This window comes from Phaethon aethereus (genome assembly GCF_964289735.1).
Source record: "Phaethon aethereus genome assembly, chromosome: 3".
NCBI lineage: Eukaryota > Metazoa > Chordata > Aves > Phaethontiformes > Phaethontidae > Phaethon > Phaethon aethereus.
Window position 1 is genome coordinate 65,545,043 of NC_138576.1, and position 22,661 is coordinate 65,567,703.

The 22,661-nt window shown below is 36.2% G+C and overlaps 1 protein-coding gene across 1 annotated transcript in view; it reads right to left on the reverse strand.

Moving 5' to 3' along the window:
* AHI1 (Abelson helper integration site 1) overlaps nt 1-22,661 on the reverse strand; it is a gene marked incomplete at both ends in the record, with an annotated part of 91,111 nt that overhangs the window by 47,480 nt on the left and 20,970 nt on the right. Inside the window, 7 exons of the mRNA XM_081998536.1 lie at nt 9,351-9,553; nt 12,084-12,224; nt 13,550-13,680; nt 16,762-16,880; nt 17,471-17,574; nt 19,617-19,846; nt 22,162-22,285. Of these exons, the coding sequence (XP_081854662.1) occupies nt 9,351-9,553; nt 12,084-12,224; nt 13,550-13,680; nt 16,762-16,880; nt 17,471-17,574; nt 19,617-19,846; nt 22,162-22,285 (1,052 nt within the window). The remainder of the gene's footprint in view (nt 1-9,350; nt 9,554-12,083; nt 12,225-13,549; nt 13,681-16,761; nt 16,881-17,470; nt 17,575-19,616; nt 19,847-22,161; nt 22,286-22,661) is intronic.

The window sequence follows — 22,661 nt, forward strand, 5'->3', positions numbered from 1 at the left end:
GTATGACCTTTCCTGGACTGGATAAAACTGGCATTTCAGCTTAAGAACATACCCGGATACACGCATTTTAGCGGAACTGGCCAACATCATCACCAATAACAGTAAAAAGTAGATTTGTCTTGCTTAGTAAGAGTCAAGTAGATTACTATGCAAACTGTGATTTCTTCTGTGGCTGGTTATGATTCTTGCTACCAAAGAACGTATGACCAGGAAAAAAAAAACCAACCAAAAAACCAGGACTTGACTTCAGTAGTTAAATTTTAAAAATGTCTTTTTTTTGTGCACATGAAAAATGGATGTAACTTGTGTTGTATACAAAACACAGCAAAAGATACCTGTCCTATGATTTTATTTCTCTTCCTACTACGGAAAATAGACACCAGAAATTCTTCTGACTCACAGCTTGTCAAATACATATAGAAATTCCTCTGTAACTGTAGGTAAAAGGCATTAGGACATGACTTTAAATACAGTATACAGTTTCAGGTAATCATGTAACTACCCAGACATTTGTAAATCCTCTCTCCCATCCCTCCCCAAGTATTTGATTAGACTCCAGGCTTCTCCCATCATACACAAAATCCTTTTGATAGATTTTTTTTTTTCACAAAGATGTTAAAAAAAAAAAAAGGATATATTTCTGTGAAAATTTCATTATCATTCCTATTATTCTAAAAAAAGCATAACCAGCCTTGCATTTCACTAAACTGTTTTTAAAATTATGCACTTAAACAAAAGCTGTAATCTAATTTCTTATGCTGAAAGAATTTGCTTATTCCAGAGATTAATTGTAATGTAACCATAAAGAGAGAAAGGTAAAAAACACCTGACCAGATTTCCTTAGAATAAGCAGCACTTTTGGATGCAAAGATAAGAAGTTATTTTCTGTATCTTTCATTTGAATGAAAAACCAATTGCTTTCCTCAGCTAACAAAAAAGGGATCTGTGAAACTTTAAACCTCTAAGAATTTTTTTTATAATCTTGTATATCCTTCTTTAACACTCAATTTACAGTATCTCAGTATTTGAGCCATGATCAATGTTCCTTTCTGCACCCAACAAAAAACTCTATCACAGCCTCAATAACCATTAATAAAAAAAGTTGTCAACGATGTTATTAACTGACTCTGTGCACACTTATGGTATTTTCTTTCATAAAAAGTTCTTAATAAAAGCTGCTTTCTCTACACCTTGGTGACAATAAGCCAGCTGGCACAAGGAGATATAATTTGCTGTCTTTTACCAGCATGAGTGAATCTAGCTTTCTCTGCTCTAAAATATGATTTGAATAAACATAGTACTCAGATATCCCTGTTTACTTTGTTCAGCAGGGAGAAAACAAACAGTGAGTAACTCTTCCTTAAAACTGTACAAATGTTTATGGCAAGAAAGCAAAGATGGTAAAACTGGAAACAAAATTAAAGGACTGGTCAGTAAAATCCACACACATTAAAAATGCTTAACACCACCTCATTTCACCCTCTGATAAAATTACTATGATGGATATAGTTTTATGCTAAAAAATGAATGGAATTCATTTCTCATGTCTGACAATGTTTATATAAAACATAAGCCACTGAGAGAATGCTGAAAAAGGTCAGCAGTGGAACAAAATCTTCTGTTGCAGTTGATTGCAGCTTATTATTGCTACTTTAGACCTCTATTCAAATAGAAACTTCAGCAAATATTAAGCAAGAATTAAAGACAGGCATCTGCGCTTACAGCACAGATGAAAGAGCACTGCTGTGTAAGTATTACTGCCCTGATACTCTAACTAGATTCATACCGGTCACTTACTTCACTTGAGTAAAAGGCTGAGAGCATGCATTTAAATTCCATATTGGCGGTAAAATTTGTCATGACTCCCTACAATAATAGGATAGGGGAGAACAGAATAATAGGAAACTGTGTATCCAACAGAAGATGCACACAATTCCTCATTCCACGTTCCTCATTTATTGCTAACGCTAAATAGAAGCTTGGAGAGAGGAAAAAGTCCTTAATATTACTACATTTCATATTCAGGGAATTCAACAAATATTCCCATGACCAGATACTTAAAAGTACAGTCTTACCATAGCGAGCCATTTCAGTCTCTTTATGCTCCGTGTTAGCTACCACTCTAGTGGAGAATTTCACGAGTTCTGGTACTTCCAGGCTGGAAGGCACGTTTATAATGCTTTACTTATTTCTAAGGTAACTATCCAGACAATGACCTTTACTTAATAGTAAAAGCAAGATATTTTACCTGTTTTCTTTTATTTACTGGGTAAGTGTGGGAAGACTAGCAATTACTGCAGAGTAACTAATTGCGGTAAATCCATACAGACCAGTATGAGGATAGAGTTTGTGAAACTACTCATGTCACATCACTGCCAAAGTTCCTTCATCTACAAAATACAGATGATAGTTTCATTCCTTTTACATCTATTTTGACTGTCTTGCTTTAAAATTCATCTGATATTTGCTAAAAATGAGGAATGTCTAGAAAAAATTTCTTACTCAGCCAGGAATATTCTAATGTAGGATAATTTTACAGATTTTAAGGATCTGACCTGCTTTTTAAGATTTTCACAGAGGGGGAAAAAAAAAAAAAAACCACCAACATATCAAAGAAAAAAAATAGCTATTTGTTCAATTTTTTCTAACACAGGTAACATAATAAAAACTGGCAAATTTAATGAATTGACAAGGAAAATTCATTACAATTTCCAAAACCTTACTTTATAAGAAGCTATTTCTTAAAGACATATGAAGTAAAACTCTTGCACAACTTTCAATGTTACTAAGTATTTTACCTATATAAAGCTTCTAGTAATACTTCATCCATTTCATATCAACAATCACTTTACGCAATCACAATGATTCAACAATATCTGCTTGGCAAATGGAAAAAAGGCCTGTAAGAAATTTTTTTATCCAGTAAATGAAATACACTGGCTAATAGGATTTCAGATACAAAAGTGGTTCCACCATGGCTTATAAAACACATCCTTATAAGTCTGCACCTGGGAGTAGCTATGTTTAAAGTAGTAACTGGATCAGAATTTACTAGAGTAAGAAAAGCATTTCCTAGCATTCTGAAGAACAATATTGGAAGAGGAATAGGAAAAAGTATACAGCACTATTCAAAAGCACATATTTAATTTAAAAACCCTCACTCCAGTGGAATGTATTGCCCAGGTCATCAGAAAAATGACTGTCTACGTTACAGGATCATGTTCGCCACCAGGATGGTAATCAATAAACTAAAACACAAACCTATCATGCAGTGGGCCACATGGATCTCACTTGAAATTGCTATAAAAGCAAAACTGGAAAAAGAGTAACCTTAATAAACATTTTAAAATTCAACTCAACTGTAATGGATTTTAAGAACTATTTACTAATCTGATGTAATGAAAAGAATATTAGTAACTCTTATGGAGAACTACCACATAATCCACTCATAAATAGCATGATAATGCCACACACTTGTCAGTATAACTTTTATATATATTGCATACAAACATAAGAATAATTATGCTGTGTTAGATCAAAGATCCATCCTCACCTTACCTTTCCAATAGTAAACTGTAGCAGATAAGGTGTGTGAGTTTACAGCAATCTTTCTCCTATGGGCCCTTCCACTTTCATCAGTCAACAGTTTATGAAGTTCTTGAACATCTGCTGGCAGTAACATCAGTTCATTGGGCCAATAGCTTTTGCTGAATCTCTCCTTTATGAATTTGCCCAAAATCTCTGTGAACCCACATACATTTCTGGCCTTCACAACACTATGTTTCAGTGCATGTCCCCACTTCAGTGTGGGAAACATTTTTTTTTTTCCCCCAATACTGTTCATGAGTTCATATATTTCTGTCACAACTTTCCTCTCATTCATCGCCACGTGCACAACCTGCAAAGCTAAGGAGCTTAGTCAATTTAATCTCGTTATATGCAAGCTCTTCAATAGCTCTTGGGTTTTGTGTTATTCTTGTTTGAGCTTCTTCTCATTTTACTATATTCTTTTTCAGAAGAGGTGTCTGGAACTAATTACAATGTTGAATATATGGGCTCATCCTGGATTTCTTAAGTAGAAACACACAAGAATCCTCCCCATACTCAGTTTGGAATGGATCTTACTTATGGTTTCCTAAAAACTGTTCAGCTACAGTTTTGTTTTGAATAAGAAATAAAATTAAGGGTTTTTTTTGCAATTTTTTTTCCAACTGTGGTATGCACAGTATTAAAAAAATGGCTTCCTATTCATTTGCAAGTTTTCTTTGGGAAAAAACTTAGGAGAAACTTAAGAGAATTCTATGAACTTACTCAGTGAAAAAGAGGCTTTAAAAATACTGCAAATTTCTTATACATATGATACATAAGATTACAGAATATCAGTACCTCCTGTGACAGTTTGTAGATAAAAAATTTTTATGGCAGGCATGATCAAATGAAAAAGGTGTTTCAGCCTGAAGAGACATTGAGGCATCACCTTGTAGTTGGCCAAAAACATCCACAGAATTGACAGTGTTTTAACAACAGTCCTCCGTATCTAATATATTATGACCCTCTCATCTTCCCTCTTCAGGTAGAAGTTGTAGTAAGTTACTATAGAACTCTTCGTTCCCTGACCTGCACTAAAACCCAGAATTCAAGCATGGTATTTCAGAATCTACCAAAACCAAGATGACCTGGAGGACAGATTCTTACAAGACTGACAAATGGTAGCATAAAAAACACACACCACTTTGGCATCCAGCTCTGCCTCTAGGTCTTTGTTGCAGACAAAAGGACGTTTCCAGCTTCTTCCACTTAATGGCTTAGGTAGTATCAGTATCATGTTTATGTGTTCACTAAAAAGGCTGCATGTGTTTTCTGAAAAGCACTGGCTGTAAATTCTGTTTTCACACAACAAAATATATTTTGCATCTCAACTAAATTCTAAAAGGAGACCATCTGGAAGGACTACGCAGTATAGTGTTCGATGTATACTATATCCAAACATCATATATGACCATACTTTATAGTCATATAGCTTAATGATGAAAGTTCAGTATATTTGATGCATTCCAAGATACACACTTTTGGATTCTCTCACACTACCTAATCCCTTAATGAATTCTGGCATAGTAATAAATATACTCAAAGGACAAAAAAAATTTCAAATAGGTTTGAGTATTTCTGTATATAGGAAAGAATACTTTTACATTCTACTTGTCTAATATTGCACTTAAAACCCTCTGAGTATCAGAAAGTTGATAACCACTTCAATAACCTTTTAATAATATTTTTCAGAAATACATCGCAAAGACTGGATAAGCCAAACATACTTTTAATTAATTTAGAAGTATTCATGTATTAAGAGATGAGGCAGCCAACATGTAATTGATTCCAGGACTAGTACTACAGAGTATATATAGATGCTGTCCTTAAGTGCTACAAAGGTTTTGTTCTCCTTCAAATTATATCATGAAACCTTTGACATCTAAAAATCACAATTTCAGAGCTAGAATATTACACATTTAGAAGAAGCCCTTCTCCCCATATCTATATAACGTATATCACCCCTTTGTTATGTGACGTTATAAACAGGTATTTTGATTGCTAGATGGAAGTGAAATTTAAAATACATAAATAGTAACACTGAATGAAAAAGTTCTTTCAGTGACTAGACATGGGTTAAGTGTTTTCCTATCATTAGTACCTTGAGGCAGAGATAAATAATAATTGCTGCCACGATTCACTATACTATAATTTCTCTATGTGGTAAAGAAGCCAATTCTGCATTCTGGTTTCGTAGAGAAATTCATATTTACCTTTTATAACATAATGTCCTGGCTTTTGTGAATTGCTAAAGTTTTAGCTCAATTCAACTCTTGGTTCTAATTGCACATTTTCTGGGCTAACAAGAAGAGTAATGTTATAGAGAAGAAAAGAAACTTTCTCTATCATTCATTAAGGTTCCTGTTTAGGTAACAAAGAATAAGAACAAAAAAAGAAAAACATTTGTTTTAAAGGGACCTAGAAAGGAGGCACTGATCACAACACAAAAAACCCGAGCTCATACAGGATCAGAATATTCTCTATCTAGCTTAAACCAAATTTTAATGTATTCACATTACATTTTCAAATCATATACCCAAGTCACAAACCTTCAAACTTTGCACTTTCAAGTTAATTTCATATCCATTAGTTACTGCTGTTCAGTTCACACACATTGAACTCAGAGATCCCTGTGTTGGCAGATCTGCCATTTGGAGGTTCCAGTACCTTTGTCTCACAAAAAACATGACCCCAGGCATGACCTCAGGCCAGGCTTACTGCCTACAAGGTATGCTGCCAACATGCTTGTCCCAACATGGTAATCCCTACGTATCTGTGACAAGGCACTGGCATGCAAACATGACTCAAAGACCAGTACAAAGCCTACATAGTTTCCAGTTATCTTGTACATATTTGATAGGAAAAATAAAAGGTAACACCTGCATTCTCATTTGGATTTCCATATTCCAACCCTATCACAGGGCAGCCTGCCACCCTACACATGGCTTAATAAAGACTCCTTTCTCCATTTTCACTTGTCTGTACCAGACTTATTAGCACATTCTCACATATGCGGCCGAGTGGCAACTTTTATGAGGCCTACTTTGACACACACTTTAGCAAAGCATTTATGTGAGTATGCGTTGTAACAAGCCTTTCAGCAAAGCCTGCACTTGCATCCATGCATAATTTTTCACATGAAAAAGGGAGTTGCACGTATGTGAATGCATACACATTCAAAACTGTAATTCCCAATTACAAATTAGTAGAAATTTTAAGTTTTAATGTTGATATATTATACTCTCGGGCTGTCCAGAATGTCTGATAATGCAGACAGGCAATACCACACATGCATGCAAGACATGATCCTATCCCTGCTTGGAAAGGAGGTATCACTGTCCTGAGTCTCATGCTGGATCGCTGAAAAGATGAGGATCAAGAGTCCTTTCAATGAAAAGGAAACTCCTCCCAATATCTCACCGGTTCATAAAGCCCTGCAAGGAAGTACTCTCAGTTTTTATAATCATCACTGCTACGTGACAGACATCAGATGGTATGTGGACTCTTTCAACCACCACCCTGTACTGTTTGGAAACCCACACAGTGAGAAGACTCAGCTGACCTTTCTGACATCTCCCATATATATGGTCCATGGGTAGAGGGTTTGGAGGATGCCGTCCAAAACCTTGATCATGACTCTGCTCACAGTGGACTTATTCACCCCAAACTGGTCACTGAGCAATGGGAGTCTATGTTTACAAAACTCCAGTGAAAAGTTCCTGAAAGGCTGAATGTTACACTCTCACACACAGTTGTAGGCTTATCTATTTCATCTAGCTACATGGTTCCATGGAACCACTATATGGTTCTGCTAAACCAGATTTATCTCCCACAGCCCAGAACTCATGGCTAATCAGGAACTAAACAATTGCTATGATAAAGGCTCCTGGAAATTCATTATCCCTGTCTTCTTCCTCAGATGACAAGACATCCAGAAGAGTAAAAATAATTTCTTCTGGAATGTCTTCCTGGAGTATGTGTCCCAGACACAAGGTTACATGCTCCATTCTCTCCACACTGTGCCTCTCTCTGACTGATAAACAGCTTGAAGGCACCAGGGCTCACTTGTAGATGAGCGGGAACAAAATAAGCAGAAAATAGAAAGAAGGCTTGCTTCCTCGTGTGAGGCCACATGTAATTACAAAGGCAGCAGCAACATACTACCATTGTCCATGCGAGCTACAGTGCAGCATTTCATAAAGGGGTCCACTGGGAGCTCACAGTCCAGAAAGCAGAGGACTGTGGGACAGCTTTGTTTTGGATAGTTTCAAATAGCCCAACGGGGATGTATAGGACAGCAAATCAGCCTAGCTCTAACCCAAAGTAAAACCCCTAAAGCATGATGAGAGTAGCTACAGCATCCTCAGCAACAACTGGTTTCATCCACTCATCTGCTTCTTTTGTGCTTCCCTACTTGTTAATGCAGACAAAGCCTAAAACTACATCTTAAAAAAACCCAACTCTATATGCACTCAAAAGTACTTAAAAATGAAAAATAATTGCAGTTCATGTCATTGTGAACAGTAATTATAACCGCACAGCACTACTCAGAAATATTCTTCATTCTTGTTGCATGCAAAATTGTCTCAAGTTGGGGAATTTCACTTAATTAAATTTATTGCCATTACAAACGCTTTAGTTACTGATTCAGGTATTGAGAAACAAGACAAATAGTCAAACACACTGAAAGAAAACACTTTTCCTCTCTCTCTCTCAGCTTCGCTTCAGACACCTCTCTCCCCTCCTTTCTAGTCCCCAGTCTCCTTGCTTTTGCCATTACATTACACTCAGTCCCTTTGGTAAAGTGATGGGTGCGCAGGAGAGTGGGGTTAGTGCATAGCGGCTGGCCCTTTTTGCCTCTTCTTGTTTCTTACTCCTTTTGACTACCTTAGTGTGGGTCCTCCAATGGCTGAAATCCCCTCGGAGATCATACCTGTCCAGCATGGATTCCTCCATGGGTTGCAGTCCCTTCAGAGGCATACCTCCTCCTGCATTTTCTTTTGTGTGGCATGACTCATCTCCTGTCTTTACCTTCATGTCTACTCCATTATCTCCCCTTGTATCTCCATTTGTGCATAATCTTGTGTCTGCTGCATCACCTTTGTGCCTCCTCACATCCTTCCTCCTGTATCTCCACTTGAGCCTCCTGACATGTTTTCCTTTGCGTTTCCTCCTCTGCTCTGGTGTCTCCTGTCCCTAGTAGCTACTGATCTTTCGTAAATATGTTTCGCAGAGGTGTCATATGCTCTTCTGTTTGGTTGCAATTTCAGTTGTGCAGTGGGTTCATACTGTCCTTCACAGACCTGGCTGGAAATGGCTGTGCCCAGCACAGGACAGCCCATGATGTCCTTCCACTCAGATCAGCCCTGAAGCCCCCCCAGCTATGAAACCCCTGCCACTCATGCCACATACAATTCTAAAGGTGAATAGAAAGATTTAAAAAAAAAAAAAAAAAAAAAAAGGAGAGAGAATTTTCTAAAGCTCAGCCATAATGATCTACGGAGTAAATCATATGAACGGTAATGGGCATTGACAAAAAACACCCCTTGTCATCAATACTTGATAAACAAAAATAACTTATTTTTATGTGATTAATCTCAGAGGTGAGCTACTCAGAGGTGGATTAATACCAGTGAAAGATGTACTAATTTCTGAAGAACAGATCCCAAGACTACATATATATGTTTTCTTACATCTACCAGTCCCAGAATATGAACTTTGGTTTGGAAGACTATATACTTCTGAAATTAAATTCGACTTACCGTAACAGAATCCAGTTTTTGTTTCACCTTCTGCATTCTCATTGATGCTCTTGCAACACTGACAAACTGATCTACCAGAGATGTCACTGAACTTTTTTGTATAGGAGTTTCATAAAAACTACTGAAGAACTGTGGCCCTCTTGGTGCAGCCATGGTAAGTGATGAACTGAGATCTTTTACAAGTCCAGCTTCCTGTTGCGCAACTGTAGAAATAACCAATATTAATGTGTCAGATGAAGCCTTACGTTGCCATGGGACAAGAAAAAAAAAAATGTAATTTTGACAGCCATGTCAAACACCATCAGAATCTGTACTAATAATGCTATAGGGAAAACGGAAAATGACATGAAATTTTCCCCATACTACCCCGTTCCCCCCCTAACTCCTCCTGATCACAATGTCTGCCTTCTGTTATCTATATTCAGTAACCTCTCACACAGAACTCTTATTTTTGTATTTTTTATAAACAATAGTGTTCTCCATGCAGAAATATTAGGTGGGGAAAAAAAGAGGAAGGAATTTTTCAAAGACAAGAAAGTTAACAGACCTTGCACTGACTTCAAGTCAGCTCTTTTACTAGGTACACTTCACGTTTTTTCCTGCCTAGTTCAAGTGTGCTAAGTATACTTGAGTAAAATTTCAGAAGTTGCTAGACATATACAGGCACAGGAGGCATTCTTAGGAGATAGCCTGCTCTAGAATAGCATACTTTTGATGAAAGTTGTGCTTATTGTCATTTAAATAGTTTGATGTTTGCAATTTTTTGTACTGTGGTCTGAAGCCAACAAAGATTAAAAGAATTCTTCACGAAAGTTTTGCCCGTTCATAAAACTATTGGTGTATGTAAAACACATACTGTTGGAGCCTTAAAAACTGTGTCAGTGACTAAAATGAATATTATTGTATGATTAACTCTTGCAACACTAAGACAGTAAGACTATCTTCTGAAAGCCAGTGCTTTTAACCAAAAAAGGAACAAAAAGTTAGTAACAATGTGTAAAAGACCACAACCTATGCAAAAATCTTACTGTCACCAGTGACTTAGTTAAGCAGTTAGATGATACAAATAACTACCAGTGTGATATCTGTGTGATCTCTAAATACACACACATATATATATTAAACTACCCTATTAGCTTTTTAAAGACTCACTGTCTGCTGAACAGTCAAAAAATTTTAAATAAATCCCTCACCCCAAAAATTTTCCATTGATCTCTAGAATGCAGATATCTTACTAGATTGAAATTTAGCACTGAATAATGATTGTAAAGTGATTCCACTTTATTTTCCTGTAAAAGTCAACCAGTTCAACAGACAAATAACCTGAACTGTGAGATTTGGTATGAGTAATCTCGTTAGTATATGTTATTTTAGAAAGCAAATGTATAAATACAGGATTAGCTTTATAAATCTATGTTCATCGCAAATATAATTCAAACAAAAATCTGTTAGAGATATGCAAAATTTATTGCATAATTCATATTAATATTATCTACTGTCTAGATGCAACATGACAACTGAAACTTTGTCCTTAGTTGAAACAATGACACTGCTTAAGCTAACCACAAAAACACATCAGAAAAGCCTGCAAAGGACAGTCTGAATTGTATTTTGTATATAAAAAGTTCAACACCATCATTTATCACTATCTTTTCTTTAATATAATATTGGGAATAAACATCTCTCTCACATAATCACACCACAGCCATTAACACCTGTTTATTAAAACAGCCTATAATCTTTCATATTAATTCATCTCTATACAGCTCATTAACAGTATTTTGTAACATAGCCAGCACAAAATAATGAGATTTCTATTAAGTTATTCATTAATTTTCATAATGATAGTATTTTCAGGCTCCATAATCCACCTTGATACAGAAAACGCGCTTTTAAATATTTATATGACACGGCCTATATATAATAAAGTGCTGTAAGAATCAGACAGGATGACATACAGTAAGAGATTTAAACTTGAGGTTGTAAGGGACCTCTGGCTAGGTGTTGTGGTTTAACCTGGCAGGCAGCTAAACACCACACAGCCGTTTGCTCACTCCCCCCTCCCCAGCAGGATGGGAGAGAGAATCAGGGGGGAAAAAAAGTAGAATTTGTGGGTTGAGATGAAGACAGTTTAATACGACAAAAAGGAAGTTTTAAAAAAAAAAAAAAAGGTAAAACGAATGGTGCACAACGCAGTCGCTCACCATCTGCTGACCAATGTCCAGCCAGTTCCCAAGCAGCTGCCCTCCCCTGCCAACTGCCCCAGTTTTCTACACTAAGTACGATGTCATATGGTATGGCATACCCCTTTGGCCAGTGTGGGTCAGCTGTCCTGGCTGTGCCCCCTCCCAGCTTCCCATGCACGCTGTGCCTTCTCGCTGGCCGGCCAGAGCATGAGAAGCTGGACAGTCCTTGACTGCTTAGCAACAACTAAAAACATCAGTATGTTATCAACATTATTTTCATCCCAAATCCAAAAACACAGCACTATACCAGCTACCAGGATGAAAAGTAATTCTATCCTAGCCAAAACCAGGACACTAGGCCAAAGTACCTGCTCAAAGTAGGGCCACCTAGAACAGGTTGCCCAGGGTCATGTCCAGTTGGCTTTTGAGATCTCCCAGGATAAAGAATGACTGTTTTCTTTTTCCTTCAAAAGAAGTATAAATACTGGCAAATCACTTCTAAAAATTAAATATTTACAGGTGTGTAGAAAGAAAATTTGTACTGTACCTTTATAATCAAAAATGTATAAAAGTATTGGTTGGTTTTGACCAAAGGCACAAAATGACACCATGTGTTCATGTGGATGAAAGGCAACATCACGAAGTGGAGATGTGAAAGAGAGTTCAGAATATATGGCCACCTGATCGCCTACAGAAGTGAAATATGTTTATTAATACCATGGAAACATATTTGATACAGTAAAATAAAAGTTGATAAAAGCTTGTATTACTACACTGCAGTGACTGCCACTGTAAATAAATATTCTTCAGTCCATTTCCTTACTGAAAAGTAATATTTGGCATTAGACAAAAAATATTGCATGCTTTTAAGTTATTCAATAAGTCAGTAAAGTTATTGCTATTGCAACAGCTGCAGGAAACCCCAGAGGATGCATCAGGTTAGCTGAGTTCTCTTGTTCTGATAAGCAAGTTCTGGAAAGGTGGTGTTCCACAGTATTTGTTTGTTCTTGTATTTTGCCAGAGATAGCTATCTTAGTTGTGGATTTCAATTATATAATACTGACAATAGGAGTGAAAGTTGAGCAGAAAATCATTAAATAAATAAATAAATAAATTAGGTGCTCAGATGATGGCATTATGAATGCAAGCACAGTGTGTAAGTAAGCAAGAGTCAAAGCCTGGTGAAAACATACTACTAACAAAAGTTTCTCCCTCCTTTTACTTTTTTTTTTTTTTTTTTTAATTTTTCAGACAAATTATGTAGTAGCATAGATGTAAGGTAGTATAGTTGGAAACGTGGAAAGAAATTCAAAACAGAACTGTTGGTTAGCTGCCAGTTTTAAAGTATTTAGTTCTTCCTTTTTAGAAATTTAGATCATAATTGGAGACAGAACATAATGTCATCAAAACCAAAAAGTGTATTCTGCTACCTTCTCCTGTTATTTTTGTCTCTTTTGCCTCACTGTACAACAAAGATGACAGACTCTTTATCTTACATTTGCTTAACATTTTTCCAGAAAGATTTTGGTAGCTTTTTTGAAATTACTCAGTTTGGGGAATAGTTTACAAACAAACCCTATATTCCAAAGGCTAAAAATATTCAGAGTCTCTGACCACCCTTGGGAAACACATGAAGTGGTTCTCAACAAAAGCCTAATTCACAAATCCAAAAAAACCACAACAGAAATACTGATTTGACTTAAAACATTTTTGTGCATTCATTTGCACATGACCCTCATTCACATGTGAAGCATTGCAGTACACAAAAAGCCGAGCTTAAGTTGCTCCATTCCTGCTGGATATTACAAATGCTACCTCTGCCTATAAGAATTAAACCTCTAGAGGAAATTAAGAGTTCATAATAACTATTTAAGAAGTGGAGCTAAGACTTCAGGATTTACGAACATCTTACTGAAGTTTTATTCTGTATCAAAAGTGTTTCAATAAAGCTTACAAAACCCTTTCCGCTTCAGTCTTGACAACCCGGCTTAAGACCGTAAAATACTTAGTTACCTGTTTCTGGATTCCAAACATAAGCCTTTCCATCTTCACTTCCAGAAAATAGGAATGTACCACATGGTGTTAAGGTGCTGCGAATCCTTTCTCTGTAATTTGTGGCACCTATGTATTTCTTTGTAGCCAAGCTAAAGATAAAGAATAGTTTGCAAATGTAGCAAATACTTTCAGAATAGACAGTCTAACTTTGTATGTGTCAGTCCCCCTCCCTATTCCTCAGAAAAATAAATACAGCTTACATCCCAAATAGATACGCCAAGCACCCACCTTTTGCAGAGTGCAGTGCTTGCCCTTTCTTTTCTCTGGCTTTCATAATGCACCTGAAATTATAGATTAAAGTGTACATCCTTGTTTTCAGTAGAAAATGGAAATATTCAGATCTAGAGAATGGATATAGATGTAGTAATTTGCATTTTCTCAATCCTGGGCTTTGCAAGAAATGGGGAAATTGGCACTATTATTTCAAGCTCTGCCAAAAAAGTTTTCATTACGCTTCTTGAGCTTGATTACATCCCAGCAGGGCTTAAACGTATCCAGCAGCTCTCTTTAGCTCTTCACACTAATATCTCCTTGGTTAGAAAGCCAGCAGTAGAATCAACAAGTTTCAGACATCAATATTGATTTACTATTAACATTAATATAATTGTTAGTATTATTGTGCTACTTAGGTATCTTAATCTTTTTGCAGTGAAACACTACTGGTTAGCATAGTAATGATTTACTAATGAACCACTGTCAAACAGTTTGTGGGCATCAAGTAAAAGAAAGTCTGCAAAAGGATTTAAAGAAGCATAAACCAGCTTCTAAGAAGCTAATCTCAAACATGAAGCGCAGCTTGGAAAGAGATATGAAAAGTCAAAATGGAGACTAATACAGCAGTAATACTATGATGCAGAATTTGAGGCAAGAAGAGTGGCAATAGGCCACAACAGCCCTCAAAGAAAGTAGACAGTAATTTTAAAAACGTGTTACTGCAGAAACAATGGAGGTATGCTGGAAGAAGTGTAATGCAGTTAATATGACAGGAAAACTATTTTTAACAATATTCTGAATAAATATACCTTAGATACAATTCTATTTGGCAAGCAAGAGAAAAGGATGCTTTAAAGATCACAGTGCAAGGCTACATTAGGCCAAATAAGAGTTTTAGTTGTGTGAATAAGAAAGATAGTATCTCTGAGATGTCATGTAGAAGAGCTCTGCAAGATGTAAAACTAACCAGCATATGAAACCCTAAGGAGATGTCTGAACCAAAACCAAATCCCTGATCACATACCTGAGTGACAGGACAACTGCATTATCCAAAAAGATCAAAAAAGCAAGTTGAAAGAGGAAAGTTAAGAACAACTAGCTGTCAAAGTGAATTGTGTTGATCTGTGACCTCCACCCCCTCTTTTCTCATGCAGAGGATGAACAGTTAATGCTGACGTGTAAAATTATCACTGCTGGGTATCTGACCCTGTGGTTTATTGATAGGCTTAAGCCAATGTAACTGTGGGCTGCGGTCAAAGCAGCAGTCCTGCTGCTGTCCTCTCCACCCTTATTTTCCCAGGCTCTCCCTCATTTCTTCTCTAGTGTTTGGGCAGCTATCAGATGAGTTAGATCAGATAGTTGATTAAAATGAAAATTAATCATTTGTATTTGTAGGCTGATTTTTAGTCGGATCAGTTCACTGATCTGACTTACCCTGCATCAGAAGATCTCTAGAGCTGATAAAAAGGAAATGCTAGGAATACATGGCCAAAGGTGTGGGAGATAGGAGGAGATGGTGTGTCCTACAGATAAACTGGCTTAATAATTGTGAAATTGCACACCATATTAACCCTTTCTTAGGGATTAATATGCATGTCCATTTTCCTCCCTCAAACGAAAACTCTGCACTTTTTTGGAATGGTAGTGACAGAAGAACTCTATGTGTTTCAAAACTACAGGTTCCCTCAGTTACTCCGCCAATTTCATGCTTCGAATGAGTGGATAGTTTAGTCTTCTAGCATGGTCGTTATGATTTACCATTTACAGTAAAAGATGAAGAGTGCACTATAAGACTGGAAAGTTTTCAGCTAGTTCAAACATCCAAACCAATATATTATTTCAGTGAGATTTTCTGAGAGACTACATATATGTACAAAAGTATGTTCTAAAAGAATGTAGTTTCTCACACTACGGGAGCATAAAGGTATTCCACCCAGGTAATTTCATGTAGAACAGCAGGGACCTTTGATTTTCTGGTGGTAAAACGAGGAAGGGAACCCATGAAGTTAAGGATGAATCATTTAGAAGGAGGGTTCACATTTTTAACATGACTTTCCAGAACAGAATGTTCAGGTGTATCAACGTATCAATTATCAATATGCGTAACTGATAGGAGTAAAACTCTTCTCAGTTTCACCCAGTGAAAGAACAGGAGGGAATGGACACAAATTGAAATATAGGAAATTCCATTTAAAATTAAGAAAAAACTTCTTTTACTTTGACGGTGAATAAACACTAGAACATGTTGCACACAGAAGTTTAGACTCCCCATCCTTTGAAATATTCAGAACCTAACTGGACAAAGCCTGGAGTAATACGCTCTCACACTTTGATTATTGGCGTGGGACTGGACACTCTCTAGTCTCAATGACTCAAGTGATTCTGTGATCCCTTTGTTTTTTATTGTAGCTTAATATTAAAGAATCATGTTCACAATTATTAAAAAATGAGAAAATAATCAATAATTAGGTTAAAAATATCTCACCACCTGCTTAAAATACCATAATACATACATCACTGCATATTTCAGTATTTATGATGACAATCTTCAATCCATTTTATCATCAAACACTCTTCCCAGGGTCTTCACAATGAGAAAATAACACACAAAACAAATGTTGTAATTTTGAAGTTATTTTCATGTCCAGATTGCATTTTTAAAAGTGAATTCAATCTTTAGGAGACTAGTGTATTGTCCTTCACTCCACCTTAAGCTCCCAATTAATATAGTAATTTTTGGATATTCTACTCTGAAAGACTTACCCAATATCACACAAAAGGTCTGCAATACAGCAGTGTTTTGAAACCATTTCTTAACACTAATATTGCTATCCTTGATTATTAGGACATCTTTCTTCTCCACAACTATACGTTTAATAGTTTTATGGCACTTTATTTCCCCAAGTAAATTTTGAAACAAAAAGGAAATACACACTTGTCACCAAAAATCTACTTACATCCTGAGATCCATGATTCTCAGGGTACTATCTTTGGTGTGAATTAATAAACGCCTTCCATTTGGATGGACCTCCAAATGATTTATTGGTGTTCCTTTAATATCATGTTCTTCTATTTCCTACAGAAAAAAGATAAATAAAGTAAAAAAAAAAACAACTTTGTGTTTTAAAATTCATGTTTTTACACATTGTTATTAATTTTTCTCTTGCATTACTTTTTCTGCCCACTTCATTCTGTTGATTAAGAAAAAAGTTTTTGCCTATAGTAAGGCATTACATCCTAGGCAATCAACTTTTCACAGCCACAAGATTCTGTTTTGACTCTATAGTTGATGACAGAAATGCTGACTGAACATTAGGCCTCTAAAGTATGAACAGAGGTGATTTGTAAAGCTTGTGGTCTGTTATATTGTCGTCTCTAGAGAACTAACTTAATGTATAGCATTTATCTGTTAATACAATGCTATTATATAAAACATGAAAATTCTTGTGGTTTAAAAAAAAATTGAAGTTGCAAAACAATTCAAAACATTTAAGTCAGTGAATCATAGCATGTTCCATTGGCTCTTTTGTACCATTATTTAATGAAAATACACCTTTTCTGTTAAACAAAAGTTCATGTATAAAAAAAATCTAAATTCAAATCAAATCACTAGATTTGGAACAGTTCACATAAAAATCACAGTGCTAATTTAAGAAACCTGTATACCTTATTAATCCTCCAGTGTTGAAACAGGTGTTGAGAACTTCCTTTGACAGATGTATCCCAAACTATTATCAGTCCTGAACTATCTCCTGAGAACATGTGGAGGCCTGTGAAATAATAAAGTCTTCTAAGTACAATACCACACAAAAGAAGAAACACAGAAAAGGATGTACTAACAACAAACAACTTTTTTTCCTATTATTTTTGTGAACAGGCAAACACCAATTCTATCCTCTCATTTGCTATGGTATATTCATTGCAAATATATTTTGCTCATACTGCATGACATAAGTTGATACTATAAATCTGGATTCAGCACATAAGTCAGATACTGGAATGCTGAATATTCTTTCAAGTTTTTTTTCATTTTTACTCATATTCTAGAACCAGCAAAAAATTAACATTTATAACTCAATGAACTTCACATGCATCCTGGTTTTGTTGGGATAGAATCATAAAAACAGCTTTCTGTTCAAGAAAGCTGCATTTCCAAGACGACTGCAGCACCTGTTGCTGTGAGAACAAAGTTGATAAGACACTTTATTTCATGGTCAGCCACGGTGTGCAGGTTTCCACAGTGATCAAGGCCTCTAGCAGTCTTGAGATAGCCAGGTGCTAAAACTAGGAGGAACAGAGGCCAAGGCAGCTGACCCAGGCTGGCCAACAGAAGTATTCCATACCATAAACATCATGCTCAACATAAACTCAGGAGTCTGCTGGGAACAGCTCGCTCTTTCAATGGCTGCCACCCCCAATGGCTCCTCCCAAGGCCTACTCTCCCTTCACTCGAGCTGTGCTGCTGGCAGTGCTTGCCAACCAGCGTTCACTGCTGGGAGCGCACAGCTCACCACCACTATATGGGCTGGGTATAACTCTGGGTACTTTATAGTGCTTTAGTATTAGTTTTATTATTTTATTAAATCTGTTTCTATTTAAACTTATTTCAACCTACGAGTTTCCTTTCTTTCCCTGACTTCCCTTTCTCTGCTGAGAGGGAGTTTTCAGGTGATAGAGCAGTTGCCAGCATGTAGCCCAGATGTGGGCAAGACAACACGGTAGCCCAATGCTTACCTATACATTCACTGAGAGCATCTTGAACATGAACAAATACTGTTTTCCAACAGTTGTTCCTAAATTAAGCACAAGTATTTACTCTTTATAAAAATGCAACTCTCCTCCTCGTAGTACCTACTCCAATGAATACCTCCAAAAATGAACCACCTCATTACTAACAATGTCACTAATACCAGAAAACGTCAGACACTTCCAAGTATCTTATTCACTCATCTTCAACCCTTCGCACCCACCACTAGTGCATGTCAGTACATCTCTCACTCACTTTCAGCTGTTAACCTACCAGTTAACATTACTCACAATGGTCAAATCTCTGTCCTTTTCTCTTAAGTTTTTCACATTCTCTGTCAATGTTGAAAAGTTCATCACCTACCCACTTCTTCAGTCTAGCATTAAAATTCTCAGTCTAAATACTGCTACTTCATTTTCTTTATCTTTGTATTGACTTGATAATTTTGAATGGCAATATGGTGGAGCTGTCTTTGCTACTGTTCTGTTCATGCAATCTCCTGTTCTAAAGTTCTAAGAGTTCTGTAGAAGCTGGCTTCAGATTTCCTGCTTCTGCTTTTAACTTAGTACATAATTCTTCCACCTAGAAGAATTCTAGCCAAACTTGTCTTTTTTCCAGCTTCCTTCTCTACACTGTTAGGCTTTCCACCTGCATCCTGATGCATTTGTCTCCTCTGAACAGTAGCATCTGTGCTTTATGTTCTACTAATTTTTGTTGCAACATGTACAAAACAGTAGCTAACTAATAATAGCTAGTTATAGGGACAACAAAAACTAAACTATGACCAAAATATGCCCAGTCATTACTGCCTGATCACTACGCATTTGTTTGCCTGTCCTTTCTACACTTACCTTTTCTGATTACTCTCAATTTATATCAGGGACTATGTGTTCCTTTTTGTTAGTCCAGATAGGCATCATACTAACATATTAATTGCAAACACAGCTGAAACTATTCTATTATAGCATTTCACATTGTCTCTATGAAATAAAGTAAGCTAGTAACGCTCAAGTTGGTCTTCAACTGAAAAGATGACTATTTGAAAAAGTAACATGAAGTACATACCTTCTGCATCAAAACAAAGGGTGTTGATGAAACTTTTGTGACCACCAAGCTCCTGTAGCAGTTGCCCATAGATTTCTTCCACATTTGCATTCCAGATTCTAATCACAGAGTCATAACATCCTGTCACAACTAAGGAGTCAGCAATTGGGTGGTACTTTGCAGTGTAAACAAATGAAGGATGAGGGAAAACTCTCACTGCAGATGCAGCCTGCATTTCTATTTTCCACATTCTAAAAAGAAAAGATGTTAGGATATCTACTGTATAAAGCAATCACAGACACAGGTATAAGGGATGCCGTATTTTGTGCTAGTGGTTCTAAAGGCAAATGCTTAATACCATCTGTTTATCCCACCAATTTGTTCCACCTATATTTAATCCTTTAATACTGTACTTTCTAATAAGAGTTAAGATACATTTACTGCTTTACATAGTACTCTGTCTACAAAGTAAATTCATGACTACTTACTCATTTAATGGATATTTTGCACATTTTAAAAGTCACATAAAGAATTACATGGAATGGATCAGTTTCAGGACTTACAAACAAATTATTAAGACTTTCTGGGGTATCACTCATTTAAAAAAAAAAAAAAAAAAGAACAAAAAAATCCACAAAGGCACACTTAGGATCACTAAATATAAACAAAATCCCAGAAAGTTTTAAAAGAACAATTACCTACCACACAGTGATTGTGATCTCAAGGATGTTTTCTTCACATAAATTCAGTTCTTACTATTCATCTATTTCCTATCCTTCACTACCCATAGCTGTAAGATCAGATTTTTCTTAGGAAGTGTTTTTTTGCTTGATACTATACATTTTATTATTGAGCCTTCCCCAAAGATGAGTCCATAAAGAACGGAATGGTACCTGGATCATGAAATACAGGTGGGCAGCACACTTCAGAGAGTGCTCAGTTACAGCATGGAATTTAATTGTTTGAGTGCCACCCTTCCAGGTGGGGTGACTACTTCTGGTGGCTACTGAAGAATTCAAAGCTTACTCTGAGGTGAGTTCATTACAAAATTACAACCACTTAGAGTATAGCTATTAACTTGCAACTTAACGTGCAAAGGTCACAAGGAGTCTGACTATCTTTTAGTATGGTTTTGCTCTAACAATGTGAAAGTTAATTTATTGCTCACCAATAATGTGGGACTAAAGCTTGGGAAGACTCAAGAGTAATATATAAAACATTATATAAAACAAGGATTTGCCTAAGTTCCCAAGTTTTCTCTTCAAGTTGCCTCAGAACTCAGGCAGAAAGACAATCCAGTTAATAAACTGATAATGACTTTAAAGCAATGGGGTGCCTTTTGGTCCTCATCCTTCAATTCTACCACGTTTCAATCGCAAAACACTCACAATATGAAAGGGAAAAATAAGAAACTCCTTGCCTAAACTGAGATTTTTTTAAGGAGCTTAAGGCAAGAGACAATAAATACAGGAACTAACAACTCATGCAGTGACTATGCATAGTACACAGAAAAGGAGGCAGACCACTACAGTTTCAACTTGGTGCCACAAATTCAAGAATTGAGGAACAGATGGGCTTTCTTACAGGTAACATAAATGACTGAAATTGATACTTACTTCAATATAAAAAAAATTCTTTATTTAATCTGCTTCCAAAAAAACCTCACCAAAACACACAAACTATGGGCTAAGCTCTCAAAATACTCTTTTTATGCCTACATACAAGCAGCAAAAAAAGCAAAACAGTTCCGCACATACAGTATATCATTTAACAATTCTTCTGGCATTTTAATTATGCAACTGCCTGTAGCATTACTGAGTTGCATAACAGAAATAACAGATAGGGATCTGACGAGCTAAAAAAAAAAAAAAGTCTTATGAAAACCTATGAAGTTGCTCGTAATAAAATTGTGCAGTGTCACAGCCATATTTGCATGCTTTTCTACAGTTCTGAGGGTTTTGCTTTTAAACCCTGAACAGATTAGTATTTTAATATTAACACTGCACTGAAGTAAGTTTTTCAACTGTAGAGGACTTTTGGAATTATTTTCACAGTCTTGGAAATAATACTATCAAATCTAATTTACAGCAATTTAAGTTGAATTATTAACTAAGTGTCCAAAACCAAAAAAAGTTACATATATATGCAGTGTGGCCAATTTATACACACAACTTGAATCTTAAATTTTCAATTTCCTGCCTCATGTTCAAATCTGCAGACTTAATACTGCATTCATAATATGGCAATTTCTGCAAGGATAGCATATTTCAGCTGCCTCAGTGACTTCTTGAAATATAAAGACTTTTGGGTTTTAGCTCCACTGTAGATTTAGACACCACAGTTTTTGGAAGAATGTTGGTCTCAAATACATATACATTAGAAACCAGTATAGTAAATACTGCGTGATTAAAACCATCACAAGTTTTGGAATATTACAGAGTAAGTCATGCTGCAATCACATCTTTATTCAAAACATTTTAGCACTGTTTGGAGCAAGACATGAAACTGGACCCACTTTCTTTTGTGCTTCTGTCACTATCTGCCAGAACATCTTCATCATACTGACCTGACAGTGCCATCAGAGGATGCAGTAAGAAGGTATTGATTGTCTTTTGACCAACAAAGATCATACACTATGTTAAGGTGACCATAAAATTCTCTCAGGAACTGTCCAGAAGGAATTTCATACACTAGTGAAGTTTAAATAGAAAAATAAAAATTTTGTAAGTATTTACAATCAGTTATATGCAAATTATTAGTGCAAAGTTTAGTCTAATCTTAGGCTGAGATTCTGCTAGCATAAGTCGACTCACTTCTTTACCTTCTCATTTTCAGAGAACAAGATCAAATAGTTGCTAGATATGCATGGACAGCAAGTATATACTTCCATCTAGTGGTTCATGGATGTCACGAATGCCTTAACCCTTAAGAAACAGCCTAGTCGCTTTAAATTATTAGAACCAGATTAGGATTATAATTTTATTTTTTTTAACAGCTATTCAACCATCTTTGAAATAGATTAACACAGAGGTCATTTTCTGGGACTGTGTAATAAAGGAATCTAGA